The sequence below is a fragment of the Staurois parvus genome, unplaced genomic scaffold, assembly GCF_062004578.1.
Source record: "Staurois parvus isolate SC_StPar_1 unplaced genomic scaffold, SC_StPar_1.0 ptg000387l, whole genome shotgun sequence".
Classification (NCBI taxonomy): domain Eukaryota; kingdom Metazoa; phylum Chordata; class Amphibia; order Anura; family Ranidae; genus Staurois; species Staurois parvus.
Window position 1 is genome coordinate 995,288 of NW_028318183.1, and position 17,056 is coordinate 1,012,343.

The 17,056-nt window shown below is 40.0% G+C and overlaps 1 protein-coding gene across 2 annotated transcripts in view; it reads right to left on the reverse strand.

The window, feature by feature from the left end:
• Nucleotides 1–3,337: 3,337 nt before the first annotated feature.
• The window catches only part of LATS2 (large tumor suppressor kinase 2), a 106,876-nt gene continuing 93,157 nt past the window's right edge, over nucleotides 3,338–17,056 (reverse strand). For both annotated transcript variants that reach the window (XM_089685789.1, XM_089685791.1), the window contains 4 exons: nucleotides 16,236–16,818; nucleotides 11,334–11,516; nucleotides 9,891–9,997; nucleotides 3,338–7,613 (listed from right to left, as the gene is read on the reverse strand). In XM_089685789.1, coding sequence (XP_089541915.1) covers nucleotides 7,122–7,613; nucleotides 9,891–9,997; nucleotides 11,334–11,516; nucleotides 16,236–16,818 — 1,365 coding nt within the window. In that variant the 3' untranslated portion in view covers nucleotides 3,338–7,121. The remainder of the gene's footprint in view (nucleotides 7,614–9,890; nucleotides 9,998–11,333; nucleotides 11,517–16,235; nucleotides 16,819–17,056) is intronic.

A 17,056-nucleotide genomic window follows, 5' to 3' on the forward strand; every position in this document is an offset into this window, starting at 1 on the left:
GCCCTTACGTTGCTATAAACATTCCTTGACAGTTCACCTATTAAATGCAGTGCGTGCATGCACCCAAAAATTATGGAAGCAAACCCCCCCCAAATATGAGTCACTTGTTTGCAAGGTTGATCGATGGAAAGTCTATCCGCCTCCCTTAATAATAAGGAAGACGTGTTTCAGGAGACATGGCGGCCTTGGACAATGTACGCTCAGCGCAATACCTGGATCTAATGACTGCTACCCCTGGGCCCACTTGAGCCCAGTTTGGTATGGGCTTGAGGGTGTTAATGCCTGCTCCTGGCTCTAAGATGTGAATGGGTTCTTGGGGGGGTTGGGGAAGTAGATGAAGGAGGGAGGTGTCATGTCTCCCTGCTCCCCGAAACCACTTCTGGCCCTGTCTTTCACCTCCCCCTTCCTACCCTCCCCTTTTTTGTGTCAACGGTTCTTGTAGAGGAACGGCTCAGGGTTCCCCACCTATTCCCCCCCCTTTTTTTCCTCCCTGAGCATTCTTATTCACATTATTTTTCTGTTCCCATGATTTAAGGGAACAAAGATATTTTATATAGTAAAATATTTTGCCTCAGGCATTGTGTACTTTAGGCTCTATATCCCTGATTTTCAGTATATATGGCATTTTACCTATCTTGGATAAAGACATTATGTACCTAGTCCAGTGTTACTGGATACTGGCAATGTATTGGTAAGAAGTGCCCTTATGTGCTATTGTATATTGGTGTGAGGGTACTTGTTTTGTACATGCACAATGTCTAAGTAAAGAATTAAAAAAAAAATCTAATTGCAGGCACAAAAGAATACACACAAGAGGTTTTGTTACATTTTTATTATTTCATAATAATCTGTGCCAGTAAAAGCTTTTTAAAGGCGTTGATATATCAATAAATAACAGATAAACTGAGTTCCTGAGAAAGAAACTACCACAATACAGGTTGTCAGATAGGTGTAAATGACAAATCAGAGTTTGGCATTATTAAAAAGCAGTAATACTGAATCGTACAAAGTCACAGCACAAGCTCAACATATGCCAAAGCACAACTCTCATCCAGTTGTAAACAAATACACAAATATATGTGTTGCTTAAATATCTAAGAGGGTAATATATGGCAAAATACTAAAGCAACGTATATGAAATAATAATGGAATAAAACACAGAAACATTGCATGAAATTGCTGCACATGCTCATTATATAGTAGCGGGGTGGCTGTGGACTGTCATATTTGTGTCTTCAAATACATTTTAGATATTTACACAACAGATTATTGAACAGTAACAATTCAGTACTTGGCTGAAAGTATTTTATTTTTCCACCAACTTTTGAAAATATTACCATATTAATCATGATCAAAAAGGACAGGTGACTTTAAAACTGGAAGGGGGGACTAGATTTGTTCTGTAATGGAACTTAAGCATACCCATGTTTTTATCGTGAACAATTATTTCCTAGATACCCCAGAGCAGAATTTGTCAAGAGGAGATTTCCATTTCTTATTCTGCTTCAGAATGTTTTCCTTATAATACAAAAGATCTTTCCATGGTCACTTTTCTTACTTCTAAGAATATATATATTAAGGTGTCTGCTATCTCTTTTTTTTTGACAGCTGATGTCAACAATTCAGATTCCATGTTTTGTGTGAAAAATAAAAGACTGGCTCTGATGAATTTGCTAGAGTTTTTCTATTATCACAGGCTAAAGTAGTATTACGTTCTCCACTGCTTTTAATGAATGCAACCAGGAAATCATTTCCCAGTATGCCATTTACTGCACGTGTGTAGAAGCACCTACAGTGGGGATCGAAAGTTTGGGCACCCCAGCTAAAAATTTGTATTAATGTGCATAAAGAAGCCAAGGAAAGATGGAAAAATCTCCAAAAGACATCAAATTACAGATTAGACATTCTTATAATATGTCAACAAAAGTTAGATTTTATTTTCATCATTTACACTTTCAAAATAACAGAAAACAAAAAAATGGCGTCTGCAAAAGTTTGGGCACCCTGCAGAGTTAATATCTTGTACTGCCCCCTTTGGCAAGTATCACAGCTTGTAAACGCTTTTTGTAGCCAGCCAAGAGTCTTTCAATTCTTGTTTGAGGTATCTTTGCCCATTCTTCCTTACAAAAGTCTTCCAGTTCTTTGAGATTTCTGGGCTGTCTGTCACGCACTGCTCTTTTAAGGTCTATCCATAGATTTTCAATTATGTTGAGATCAGGAGATTGTGAAGGCCATGGCAAAACCTTCAGTTTACGCCTCTTGATGTAATCCCCCGTGGTGTGTTTAGGATCATTATCCATTTGTAGAAGCCATCCTCTCTTTAATGTCAGCTTTTTCACAGATGGCATCAAGTTACCATCCAAAATTTGCTGAAATTTTATTGCATTCATTTTTCCTTCTACTCGTGAGATGTTCCCTGTGCCACTGGCTGCAACACAACCCCAAAGCATGATTGATCCAACCCCATGCTCAACAGTTGGACAGAGGTTATTTTCATTAAATTCTGTGCCCCTTCTTCTCCAAACGTACCTTTGCTCATTCCGGCCAAAAAGTTCAATTTTAACCTCATCGGTCCACAGAACGTGTTTCCAAAATGCATTAGGCTTGTCTATATGTTAATTTGCAAAGTTCAAATGATGATTTGTGTGGTGAGGATGTAGAAGAGGTTTTCTTCTGATGACTCTTCCATGAAGACCATATTTGTACAAGTATCTCTTTATAGTGGAATAGTGTACCACAACTCCAGTGTCTGCCAGATCTTTCTGGAGGGATCGTGCAGTCAAACGTGGGTTTTGAATTGTTTTTCTCACAATCCTGCGAGCTGTTCTGTCTGATATTTTTCTTGGTCTTCCAGATCTTGCTTTAACTTCCACTGTTCCTGATGACTGCCATTTCTTAATTACATTCCGAACAGAGGATATTGTCATCTGAAAACGCTTTGCTATCTTCTTATAGCCTTCTGCAGCTTTGTGAGCATCAACTATTTTCAGTTTCAGTTTTCTAGACAACTGCTTAGAAGAACCCAAGGTGCTGATTGTTGGGGCAAGGTCAGATGAGTCTGGGCATTTAAAACCTTTGAGATTGACATCACCTGGGCTTCCCAGACGATGATTGAGAACAATCCATGACACTGGCAGGTCTCAGCTTTGCAAAGGGGGCAGTGCATGCTATAAATTCTGCAGGGTGCTCAAACTTTTGCAGACGCCATTTTTTTGTTTTCTGTTATTTTGAAAGTGTAAATGATGGAAATAAAATCTAACTTTTGTTGACATATTATAAGAATGTCTAATCTGTAATTTGATGCCTTTTGGAGATTTTTCCATCTTTCCTTGGCTTCTTTATGCACATTAATACAAATTTTTAGCTGGGGTGCCCAAACTTTCAATTCCCACTGTATATTTTGTACTCCCCGATGCCAGATTGCTAGTAGAAGGGGAGGGGCTTGCTCTCTGGCTTTGGGACCAACTTTTGGAGGGTTTAATAACACTTTATATTGAGACATGATGCATTCAATTTTTAATCTACATTTATTATTTTATTCAGTTATGACTTCTTGTTTACAGCAAATACTGAGACTCATGAATAAAGCCCACCTCCAGCCGGCTTTATTTCCACTTTGATTAGACTTGGGAAGAGTAAAGACTGCTACCTGTGATTTGATTGGGAAAATTCCTCCTCCCGTCAGATCTCTCTGTGACAGTAGGAGAAGGCCTCATTCATGTGGCTGATTAGTGCCATACATCTCCAAGAATTGGAATAAAGGAGTGGTGGAGATCTCAGGTGTGAGTGATCCAGGAAGCCTGCACAAATTTATGACAGGTCCTGCAGTTGTTTGCATGTAACCGCACATTGACAGGCTACATGCGCAGGGGCCAAGGCTGCTTATCTGTCCTAACCCCATATAACCACTCGATATGTGGTGCCTGACGATGATTTGTACAGGCTTCCTGGCTGCAGCTCATCACACAAATCTGTGATCTCTGCTGTAGATTTATGCTGATTGTTGGTGGTGCCATATGAATGAGGCCTAAAAGATTAGAGGAGTGGTTGTCACAGACAGTAATATCAACCAGACAAAGGTTCCATCTCTTACCTATTTGCTGAAAAATCTCTCTTTATACAGTCTGTGTCTCCAATGAAGAGATTTATCATCATACCTACTCTGATAGGAAATTTCTTCAATAGGGAATTCTATCCCTTCTCTGTCCAAAACCAGAGCGAGACTGGAGTTGGGCTTTAATATGACAGCCACGTTGTGGTATATAATGTGCAATATGCGACAATCTTTTTCTTGGGAATATGAAAAAAATGGACAAAGCGTGATAAACAAGCAGATATCATCTATGCAAATAACTTCTATGCAGCGGGAAGACTTATGGCGCAGAAGTCAAACACAACATTAATGGAAGGCCAAACTCATTCAGCTATTAGAATGCACCAGTTACCTGCCCAATGTTTCAGAAGCCATTTAAGTTTATGGCTCAGCTCACAAAATGGATTCCCCCTTTGTGAGTATGTGACAGGAAAAGAAGCTTTGTAGATATATACAGAGTATTACAGACAATGACAGACAGAAAATATCATACAAGTCTTTACATCAACATTCTCTAGTAAAGCCCCCACAGAGCTGCCATCTTCCTCTAACCTGGCGATGGTCTCTTGATGAGCAATCACACCACTATTACACTAATGACTACTTCAACCTCTCTTTCTCCAGCTTACAGAAAGTCTCACAGGACCAGCCTGTGGACGTGCGGGCAGGAACACCTCACAGACAATTCCTCACACATCCTACTACAACCTTTCAGGCAAAGACGGAGCAGCCAAGGAGTAGAGATAAGGCAGAAATGTATGGCACAACACCCTTCGGAATTATTTTTCTTTATAAAAGCAAAATAATCATTGGAATAATATTGCACAGAGGTGATGTCACATGTCGTGGGGTTATGGGCCTTTCATACATTGTGTGTGTGGGGGTTATTTTATTTAGGTGCAATTGCATTTAGTAAATATATATATATCTATATATAGATTCATTTTTTATCTTACAATTTACAAACTATTTTTTATCTTCAGATCACCCAACTTAGAGAAATACTTCCTCTTTTGGGAAAAGGGGGCTTTCTCCCCCCCCCCCGAGAGCATTTGAAATTATAGTAGCTAGTGGACTTAAATTTGGTAACTAGGGTCACAGAAAGCAAGAGCATACTGCACCACATAGTTACAAGACAATGCCACCCATCATTGGATTGTAGCAGTTTGGTGCTGGGAAATCTACTGGATTTATCTCTATCAATTCAATATAAGAGCCCAGCATGCGTTCCAGCTTGCCAACAAACCCAAACCTGCATTTTGGTTAAGGATGCATTTGTCCTCTAAAAGGGATTCATCTTTTTTTTCCCACCAGTGCTGGCCCTTCGACATTAAAGGTCTGCCGCTGGAAACGACAGGCGGCTATATGACATTGATATAGCAATATCCAGCCAAATATCACTGATTCAAGAGTGATCTGACAAAGTGTATCTAAACCCAAGCACACAAATGTCCTATATTGCATCTCACAGTCCTTATATGTGGTGCCTGCATTCATTTTCTTTTCTCAGGCTTTCTTCCTTTGTTTTTAACTAGTGATCCTGCCAGTAACACTTCCTGTCCTAGAACAACAGCCCTCACTCACTGTACTATATCTATGGAGGAGTAGAACTGTCACCATAGGCTGCTCACTTCTGTTTAGGACTACAGAGCACCTTCCACCTCTAATGTAAGAAGGAGGTGTTTCTGTCATTTACAAAGGTGACCCGTGCAGGGCTAATAACACTGCTTGAGATTTCTGTACTGCATAGGCATACAGTGCTGGAAGGTATGAGCTCCTGGAAAATTAGCAGGATTAGCAGGTTTTTTGTGCACATATATATAATTATTATGTATGGTATATTTAACAGACCAAAATGGAGCAAATAAGAGAAAGGTCACTGTTAGGGTTTTCATACACTTTAAGCTCAAATGATTTAGCTTAGATGGACCCTACTTGTATGGCCTCTAAGGCAATATGGCAGAAACAGGCAACTGAATCTTTTAAAAAATACTAAAAATGATCAGCTTCTGCAATCACGTTACATAAACACCCTATATCAAACATTGCTCTCCCCCCATCCTGGCAAGCCTTATGGTCTTTACAATTTATAAGTCAGTCAAATAAAATACCTCATATGAAAATAGAAAAAAAACAGCAGCATGTTATGTCATGTTAAAATTCTGCAAAGACATATAAACTTACGTATTAGAAAATATATAAGTGCTCTTTCTAAAAAATATATATATATAGATTATTGTTGAGGTCGTCAGTTACTGTTTTACATGTACAATACAAATATATGGCATGTACTTTGTGTGGAACGATAGGCTCCTTCAATGGCCACAAAATTTAATTTCCGATAATTCTGGATCCGAGCAGATTTCACTGCCATACTGGCTATTGTGTATCACAGTATGGGATGGATGGTTAGATAAATAGGAACAATAGGTTGAAGTGAGCGGACCCTTTTCTAATTTTATAAACTAGAATGCAGCAAGTGGAAAGGATGGAGGTTTAAAAAAATGGTTAAAGTTGTCCAACACAGAATGTGCTTCCTCTGCAGACATGAAAAGTAAAGGGGTAGTATACCCACTAAGTGATCTTCTGCTGCCAGTTCAGACCAACAGAATTGTCCAACTTCCCAGAGTAACATATTGTTGCTTGCATACAGAGCACAAAGCAAACAAACTGTAGCCTTCATCTGGATTTATCATCTTTGGTTTTTTGCTGAGACCTTCGAAGCTTACACAGCTCACATCAAGAAATGGCCTTGTGAGTCAGGTATGTGTGAAGGTCAAAACAGTGAGGTGCTAAAAAAAAAAGTACCAAGAACATCCAAAGTTCATCAGTTGTTCAGATACATATGTTCTTCTCTGTGCCATCATATGACGGCAAGATGGTGACAATTTCCTTCAGAATGCTGTGCATTTTTTAAGGGCACAGTCACATTTATTTCCCAGAAATGTGCAAAGTTACCATGTCTATGATGGAAAGATCTTGTTGGCAAATAATACTATGAGCATTTTCCAAAATGCATCCATTTAGTTCACACGTAGACTGGCTGACAGCTTTCTGTTTCACCAGATTTCGTCTTATTTTCTTCCTGCAAGTCTTCACATGGCATCGCCTCCATACGAGATGGCTTAGGGTAGCGGAATGGGTAGCCATTGTCATCAAAGAACCTGCGGAAAGTGAACTCATAAAAGGCATGTTCTGGGTGTTTGTTGTTGGGCGACATGAGTGTGTCCAAGGCCATTGTGCTGTCCCCGCTGTCATTCCAAGGGCTTTCCTCATCCACCGGATCAAAGTTTGAAGTGTCCATCGGGTGACTGATTTTTGGGACATAAGGTGCTGGCTGCCTTCGAATGTCAGTAGAGAAGTTCATGGTACTAAAGAAGGGGTGAGCCTTTATTTCACCAGCTCCATTCCTCCCCAGTCTGTTTTCTGCTGCACAACACAGCTTGGTAATTAGATCTGTTGCTTCCGGGCTCAGGTTAACCTGGGGGGGAATGTGAAGCGTGTTCTCCCAGTTTATTACCTGTAAAGCAATACACAATAATGTCAAATGTACTGGACATCTTATCCATCATACAATTATCTCTCTAACTGAACAATCCCTACCTTACTATGGAGCTGGAGGAAGTTAGCAGCAGCCTGTGTGCATTGCCCCCACGATCCACTGAATGCGGTTGCAATACTTTGCAGAATCAGTTGCAAAATCATTTTTGCACTTTTTTCTACAAATACATTTATTATTTTTTGCAAAAAGTGGGTTTAGCCTTTAAGCGCTCTGAGTATTTAGATAACATAATTTTGTTTGGTGTTCTCTTTCAAAAAAATTCAAGAAGTCCCGCATTATTTAAGAGTTTTTTAGGCTGTTTGTTTTACAATTTCGATCACAGCATCCAATGGGAAATGCACCCAAACTGCTACAAACAGTAGTTTAAAAACAGAATGACATTGTAGTGCCAACAGCTCCATGGCTGGAAAAATGAGCAGTAATTCAATGAAAATTCTTGTGAATTGGTTATTACCATAATGTCAGATTGTAATGTTTGCTAAGTAACACTATAAGGTTAAAGCAGTAGTAAAGTCCTACAATAAAAAAAATAAAAGATTTGATCTCTGTGTGGTTTAAGTCATAATGTGCTAGTATGCACCACATATTTGCACATTATGATAGACCTACCTTAAAAAGAAGCCCTCTAGCAGTGTGCTGTCACCACTGTCGGCGCTTCCATCTTCACCCGTCTTCCTTTCGGGCTCGCACTGATCGGCTGCTTGAATGGCCAGGCCGATGACGTCACTCCTGTGCATGCACACGGGAGTCACGGTCACGACACAGTGCTCTTCATAGACAGCATACTTCAGTGTGCCATCCATTCAGAGCACAGTGCCCATGTGCCAGTGATCTCACCAGCTGCTGCAGATGTGAATAACTCCTAAACCAGGGGTCTCCAAACTTTCTAAACAAAGGGCCAGTTTACTGTCCTTCAGACTTTAGGGGGCCAGACTGTGGCCATTGGGAGTAAACAATGCCCCATCATTGGTTTTAGTGGGAGTAATAGTGTCCCATTGTTGGTATCTGTGGGAGAAATAGTGCCATATTTTGATATCAGTGGGAAGAATAGTGCTCCATTGTTGGTATCTGTGGGAGAAATAGTGCAATATTGTTGTTATCAGTGGGAGCAATAGTGCCCCATTGTTGATATCAGTGGGAGAAATATCACATCATCACTGCTGTCTGTGGGAGGAATAGTATCCTTTCGTTGGTGTCAGTTGTGGATGGAATAGTGCCCCAAAGGCCAAACAGAGGCAAGCAAAGGGCCACATTTGGCCCCTGGGCAGCAGTTTGGAGACCACCATCCTAAACGGTACACATTTAGGAGATATTCACTGTACCTACAGATAAACCTTATTATAATTTTACCTTTAGTTACAAGTCATAAGGCAGAGTTTACAAGTCATAAAGCAGTATTAAACCCAAACGCGAACATTTATTATATTGTAGCTTCAAAGTTCTTAGATGAGATGGCTGTATTAGGTTTGGTATTATTTTAGCCTTTCTTTCTCTTTCTTTCTTTAATTTTCACCTGGTGATCCTAGTAAGTCTGGTCATCCAGTAAGGCTGTTGTTTTTCAACAGAACAAGCTGTCCTGAAGATGCAGCAGTTAGAAGGTTGAGATAAACTAATTACCACTGACAAGACTCCTTACAATGATCAGCTATTTATGTAAAACACTTATCCCAAAAAAAAAAAAAAGTTGATGTAACTGCGTAGAGTTTGGCTTCAATTTATTTAGTGTATCTAAATCTGCTAGTATAGCCAACATTCCCCTCCAATCAGACTGACAATGCTGCTGTCCACAGGTGTCTGTTGCTCCTCCATCAAGAGTGTAGGTACTATAATACCGTAGTGTGTTACTGGTCAGATCACCAGGCAAAAACAGAGGTCAAAAAGCCCCAATAGAGAAAAACTACAGCAGCCAGCACATCTAATAATTAGTAAGCTGCAATATATTACATTTTTGGTTGTGGATTTAATGTCGTTTAAATTCACTATGCAAAAGCAAGGTGCAAAAAAAAAAAGCTATAACTGATATAAACAATTAAGAATCTATTTTCACTGATGTAACTCAAATAAATTGAAATTGGATGTATCCCTATATGTTACTGTATTCCACACACTATCATTGTGCTGCTTTACTGAAAAATATACATGACTGCTGAACAACAAGTGACAGATCATATATGGCTACGGACAAGAAAGAGTTCTAAACAAAAAAAAAAAAACAGGGCCTGAAGTGACACCTACCTTTAGCTGTGTTTCTGTTGGATTGGATGCTAGGAAAGGTGGCTGTCCAACTAGCATTTCAAAGAGAATGACTCCCACACTCCACCAATCACAAAGCTGAGTGTATCCTGCAAAACATGGACAGAACAACTTAGCTCAAGATAAGACAAAATAAAATAGCTCATCCATCTTAGTGAATTGAGTCTAAAGTGTACTGTAGTATGGAAACATGCCATCCCTTTAATATTCATATATGAACTGAAACAAATTCTACTACATAAGTTGTATCTGTTTATTTGCAGTATTCTCCTCTCTACAGCCATTCACAGTCCAGAATTTATACAGCCTGTCTGAGCTTCCTGAAAACAGGAGGAGGTGGGGATCTGAAGTTACACTTTGCAGAGCTCTGTGAAGGAAGCTCTGAGAGCTTTTTGGAGGGAAGGAACACCCCCCCCCCCTTTACACAGCATACAAGTTGAGGCTGTCAATCATAGGCTGTGTGCTGGAGGTCCCTCCCCTGTCACCATTTTTCTTTTGGTGTCAGGAAAACTTGTCAGAAGTGACTCATGCAAATAGCAGAGGAACGAGCAGCGGACAGAAATGACCCTTCGTGCTCTGGATTGAGACGTGTATGTGCTATAGAGGGATATGCTTTGTTCATACTTCAAATCTGAGGTTTAAAACCACTTTAAATATCCACATATAGGGAAATAAAAGACTCTATTCATAGGCTCAAAAGTAAAAGTATTGGATTCATGTTGGCATTGCTTGAAAACATCTGGCAGTTTGGGGGATTAATTAGAGTCTATCAGTTATTATCCTCCCATTGATGGTAAGCAACATTTACATTTTTTATTTTAAACTGGGTGCCTCTAAATTCTGCATACATTTAAAGGGGCCATGACTGCATAAAGGTTGGGGAATGCTGGTTTACAGTCTTCAGCTAAAAAAACTTCTAATGAATTCCTCAAACTGTCAGCTTGACATTGACAGCACCATCGCTAAAATCCCCATAGCCACCTCATGATCCTCATTTCATCCAACCTTCTGAAGGACCTTGATTCTGAGCCACAAAAATGCAGGCCAGAAAGTTCTTTGGTTCAGACACCCCTCTCTAATCCTGCTTTAGCATCACTCCCACTCCACCACAAGAGTCTAAAGCTGGCCATACATTACACAATGTTCTTGTTCAATTTCCTTTAGATTTACCTTTATCTATGTAGTGAACGGTCCTGTCTCATTGCATACAACTTGAAAGTGTTTAGGTTTGACTTCATATTATATGGCTTTGGTAAATTTAACGGAAACTTGTACAAGAAAATTCTATAATGTATGGCCTAAGATAATAAAAAGTTTGATTCTTTGCACTTGTTGCTTGTAGTTGCACTCCAGGTCCTCCTATAGTCCCGGTCTTAAATGGCTTAGCCTTATGGCTGCAGCTGATCTCTTTTATATACTACTCACCTTTGCGCAGGAGGACTTCAGGGGCTATGTAGTTAGGAGTCCCTACTAAGGAGTGAGCCAGACATCGATGGTGCTGTCTCTTAGCCCGCTGTTCCAACGTCTTCAGTCTGTCTCCACACCTGCAATTAGACACATCATCCCACAGCTCACTGGGTTCCATACTGTCCTGCCGAATGTGGCTCCCTTAAAGTTACAAGAATGGACATAGGTTTATTACATTTTTATGGGTTCAAGGCAAACTCATCCTTACATTTAAATGAATTTGATATGTAGTACTTGCATTGCAAAACGATGATGCACATTTCTCTATTTTAACAACTGTCTCACAATAACTGTTCAAAATGGCTAAATTAAAGTGCCACACTTAAACCTAAAAGAGATGTTTTGGCAAAAAAGCTTGGAAACCTGCAAAAGTCTTACGCACCAAGGTTATGGTATGAACCTGTCATTTCCTATCTCTTCATCTCTATTCTAACATCATTCTCAAACCATGAAAACAAAAAGATATCCACCAATCTGAAGGAAAAAACATACACACACACTTATCTACTCTCCACCGGACACCACATTGGGGTCTGCATTTTACTTCCTCTTCTTAAAATGTAAGGATGCTTAACTCTACAGAGAAAACTTTGTGATTGGAGGAAAGACCAGTCACATGGCTGACAGGTGCAATTTCATGGCTCTCTTCCTGGCTTTTTTTCTTAAAATTCTCTTAATCTGAATTGCACTCAGCTTGCTCAGACTGCTGAAGCAAGCAGAGTGCAATTCACATGTGTAACATACACCACTGTGGTTTATAAATATGCGTTTTTGTAAGCAGTGGTAAGGTCATAGCACTGCTTTAGAACCAGGACCCTAAGTTTGGGATCAGCACACCAGTTCTTTGGGAGCGGGATTGGTACCCACAAAAAAAGTCTATATGAATGCATATTCTCTCCTTTGTGGATTTCCTTCTCGTACACTAATTTCCTCTCATGGCCTATAAATATTAGGGATGCACCGAAATTTCGGTAGCCAAAACGTTTTGTTCGAAAATACCCCTATCGGCCTTTGGCCGATATGAAAATAAGCACCGATACAGGGGCTAAAAATACCCCTAATCGGCTTTTGGCCAATATGAAAATAAGCACTGATACTGCCGCCTCTCAAAGCCCGGTGGTCTTAGCCTTATCTAAGAACCCATCCAACGATCCCAGCACTGGGCATAGAGATCAGTGAAGGAAAGATGGCCTCCACTCATCTCTATGCCCTTGGAGGACCAGAGTGATGTCATTACATCACTTCCGGTTCCAGCGCCTTGTAAACAAGGCCATTTTTTAATTAAAGCACTAGATCAATGATTTTTTGATTTAATTCTTTACATTGTAGAGGAGAGATGTGGGTGTTATTGACCCTATATCTCTCCATAAAGAAGACCCGTCACTGCTTATTTCTATCACAAGGGATATTTGCATAAAATAAAAAAATAAAAATAAAATAAATAATAAAAAACATTGAAAGTGTCCCCCAGTGCTCATGCGTAGGCCATGCCCATAAATGTAAACAGTGTTCAAACCACACGTGAGGTATCGCCGTGAACATGAGAGCAAGTTCTAGCACTAGAACTCCTCTTTAACTTTAAACTGGTAACCTGTAGAAATGTTTAAAGCCTTACCCGTAGTTTGCGCCATTCCACGAGCGTGCGCAATTTAAAGTGTAAAGTTTGGTGGGGGGGGGGGGGTGAGAACTCTTATGGCATCAGCATACCAAGACATTTGACAATCTCATGCTCCCAACTTTGTGGGAACAGTTTGGGGGGATCTCATCTTCCTGTTCCAACATGACTACACACCAGTACACAAAGCAAGGTCCATAAAGACATGGATGAGCGAGTTTGGGGTAGAGGAACTTGACTGGCCTGCACAGAGTCCTGACCTCAACCCGTTAAAACACCTTTGGGATGAATTAGAATGGAGAATGCGAGCCAAGCCTTCTCGTCCAACATCAGTGCCTGACCTCACAAATGCGCTTCTGGAAGAATGGTAAAACATTCCCATAGACACACTCCTAAACCTTGTGGACAGCCTTCACAGAAGAGTTGAAGCTGCTATAGCTGCTAAGGGTGGGCCAACCCAATATTGAACCCTACGGACTAAGACTGGGATGCCATTAAAGTTCATGTGCGTGTAAAGACAGGCGTCCCAATACTTTTGGCAAGATAGTGTATGTGTATACGACAAGGTGAAGTACAGTTACTGTTCACTGGTCTATTTATTCTAGCTAGTGTTATGGAATTGGTTATTGTTATGTGAATATATAAAATAAATAAATGCAAAATATATACAGCACATCATTTTACCCACCCGTGCAAAAGGCTACGCATAACACTAAACTCCAGGCAGATAAAAACACTATTTAAACATTAACATGTGGGTTTAGGTATTTTTCATTTTGGATAGTTTGGGTAGGAATTACTACCCAATGACAGTGGTTTCAGCAGATGGGAAGTGTTAGAAAAATCTGCAGCAATACCAACAGAAATATATATATATACAGTCATGGCCGAAATTGTTGGCACCCTTGATATTTCTCCAGGAAATCATGTATTTCTCACGAAACGTATTGCATTAACACATGTTTTGCTATACACATGTTTATTCCCTTTGTGTGTATTGGGACAAAACAAAAAAAGGGAGGAAAGAAAGCAAATTCGACATAATGTCACACAAACCTCCAAAAATGGGCTGGACAAAAGTATTGGCACCCTTTCACAACTGCGGATAAATAAGAATGTTACAAGCATGTGATGCTCCTGTAAACTCACCTGGGGCAAGTAACAGGTGTGGGCAATATAGAAATCACACCTGAAAGCAGATAAAAAGGAGAGACGTTCACTTAACCTTTGCATTGTGTGTCTGTCTGTGCCACACTAAGCATGGACAACAGAAAGAGGAGACGAGAACTGTCTGAGGACCTGAGAACCAAAATTGTGGCAAAATATCAACAATCTCAAGGTTACAAGTCCATCTCCAGAGAACTAGATTTGCCTTTGTCCACAGTGCGCAACATTATCAAGAAGTTTGCAACCCATGGCACTGTAGCTAATCTCCCTGGTCGTGGACGGATGAGGAAAATTGATGAAAGATTGCAACGCAGAATAGTCCGGATGGTGGATAAGCAGCCCCAAACATGTTCCAAAGACATTCAAGCTGTCCTGCAGGCTCAGGGAGCATCAGTGTCAGCGCGAACTATCCGTCGACATTTAAATGAAATGAAACGCTATGGCAGGAGACCCAGGAGGACCCCACTGCTGACACAGAGACATAAAAAAGCAAGACTACAGTTTGCCAAAATGTACTTGAGTAAGCCAAAAGCCTTCTGGGAAAACGTCTTGTGGACAGATGAGACCAAGATAGAGCTTTTCGGTAAAGCACATCATTCTACTGTTTACCGAAAACGGAATGAGGCCTACAAAGAACAAAACACAGTACCTACGGTAAAATATGGTGGAGGTTCAATGATGTTTTGGGGTTGTTTTGCTGCCTCTGGCACTGGGTGCCTTGACTGTGTGCAAGGCATCATGAAATCTGAGGATTACCAAAGGATTTTGGGTCGCACTGTAGGGCCCAGTGTCAGAAAGCTGGGTTTGCGTCCAAGATCCTGGGTCTTCCAGCAGGACAATGACCCCAAACATACGTCAAAAAGCACTCAGAAATGGATGGCAAAGAAGCGCTGGAGAGTTCTGAAGTGGCCAGCAATGAGCCCAGATCTAAATCCCATTGAACACCTGTGGAGAGATCTTAAAATTGCTGTTGGGAAAAGGTGTCCTTCCAATAAGAGAGACCTGGAGCTGTTTGCAAAGGAAGAGTGGTCCAAAATTCCGGGTGAGAGGTGTCAGAAGCTTATTGATGGTTATAGGAAGCGACTGATTTCAGTTATGTTTTCCAAAGGGTGTGCAACCAAATATTAAGTTAAGGGTGCCAATACTTTTGTCCAGCCCATTTTTGGGGTTTTGTGTGACATTATGTCATATTTGCTTTTCTGCCTCTGTTTTATATTTGTTCCAATACATACAAAGGGAATAAACATGTGTATAGCAAAACATGTGTTAATGCAATACCTTTTTTGTGTGAAATACTTGATTTTCAGGAAAAATATCAAGGGTGCCAACAATTTCGGCCATGACTGTATGTGTATATATATATTTTTTAAAGTAGGGGAAAGGCTAGAACAACTGTCAGTTTTTGTAGCACTATATTTTCTCTTCAATCTGTTGACTGGAAATGAATGTAAATCTCTCTAACAGAGTCCCAGATAGTAATACCCAATAGGGTTTCTAATCCTAACCCACTCTATCCAAAATGTAAAAAGAAAAAAAAAAATTTAGACTGGATATACTGTGCTGATCCTATTTGGGAGAGGTCCCCTCATTTCCTGTTCCTGGTATACCAGAAAAATATGAAAGGTGTATACATCATTGTGAGAGATAGGTAAAGGAAGCCATAAAAAACCACTGAGAATTTCAAAACCTTTCTGCGCTCTAACCCCGCCCCCACCCCTCACCCCCCAAAGCTAAATAAAACTTCTGAATAGAGTTGGACTTTCATGTTTTTACTTATATTTATTAGAAGTAACCTGAATAAAGAAAAATTAGACCTGCTTTAATAGGAATGCAGTTATTAGGAAGGAAAATTTTGCCAAAATAGTATTATATTGGAGATATAATTAAATGGAGATTCATAGAGAATAGGGAACAGTTTTTAATACATACTTAATAGCATTACCCATAAGTCTGGTCATTTGTTTTGGAAGACTGGATTTTCACATCTAATGCCAACTAACCTCTGAGCAGATGACTATTATGTTTATTTATTGCAGAATGAGAATGGGAAAAAGCATGACAACCACACAGAAACCCACCTTTCTGATAGTATTTTGAGTTATGTGTCCATCTGAATCCAGTACAGAGACCAAAGTCTGTTAGCTTTATGTGGCCATCCAGGTCTATAAGAATGTTGTCAGGTTTGATGTCCCTGTGAATAAACCCCATCTTGTGGACACTCTCAATGGCCAGAGTCAATTCTACGACATAAAACATGGCCAGATGCTCAGGAAACACCTCCATCCGTATAAGTAAGCTCATCATATCTCCTCCTGGGATATAGTCCATCACAAAGTACAAGTTGTCTTTGTCCTGGAAGGAGTAGTAAAGTTTAACTACCCACTCATTATCAGCCTCTGCTAGGATGTCCCTCTCAGCTTTGACATGTGCCACCTGGTTCCTGTTTAAAACGTCCTTTTTTCTCAAAGTCTTCATGGCATACAGAGCTTTGGTGTCCACTTTACTGGCAAGGCAGACTTCACCAAAGGCACCAATGCCCAGGGTTTTAATCTTCACAAACAAAGACTTGTCCATTTTGGCTCTTTTTAGTCTGTTGTAGTTGGATTCCTTTTGGTACAGAATTTTCCGCATTTGCTCTTGAACAGCTTCACAAAGACCAGCCTACAATTTACAAAAGATATCTAATAAAAATTATGGAACAGCCATTTTATTAGTGCAAAAAGAAAAGAAAAAAACCCCCAAAACAATAGTACTATTCCACCTTGGTTGACACTAGAAGAGTGGACTTTTGACATACAATTATTTTAGACATTTGATCACATTTGGCACTATGAATTTTCATTATTTGCACTTGGATATTTGATTTGTTTTTTAGGTGAAAAAAATGTGTATGTTTATA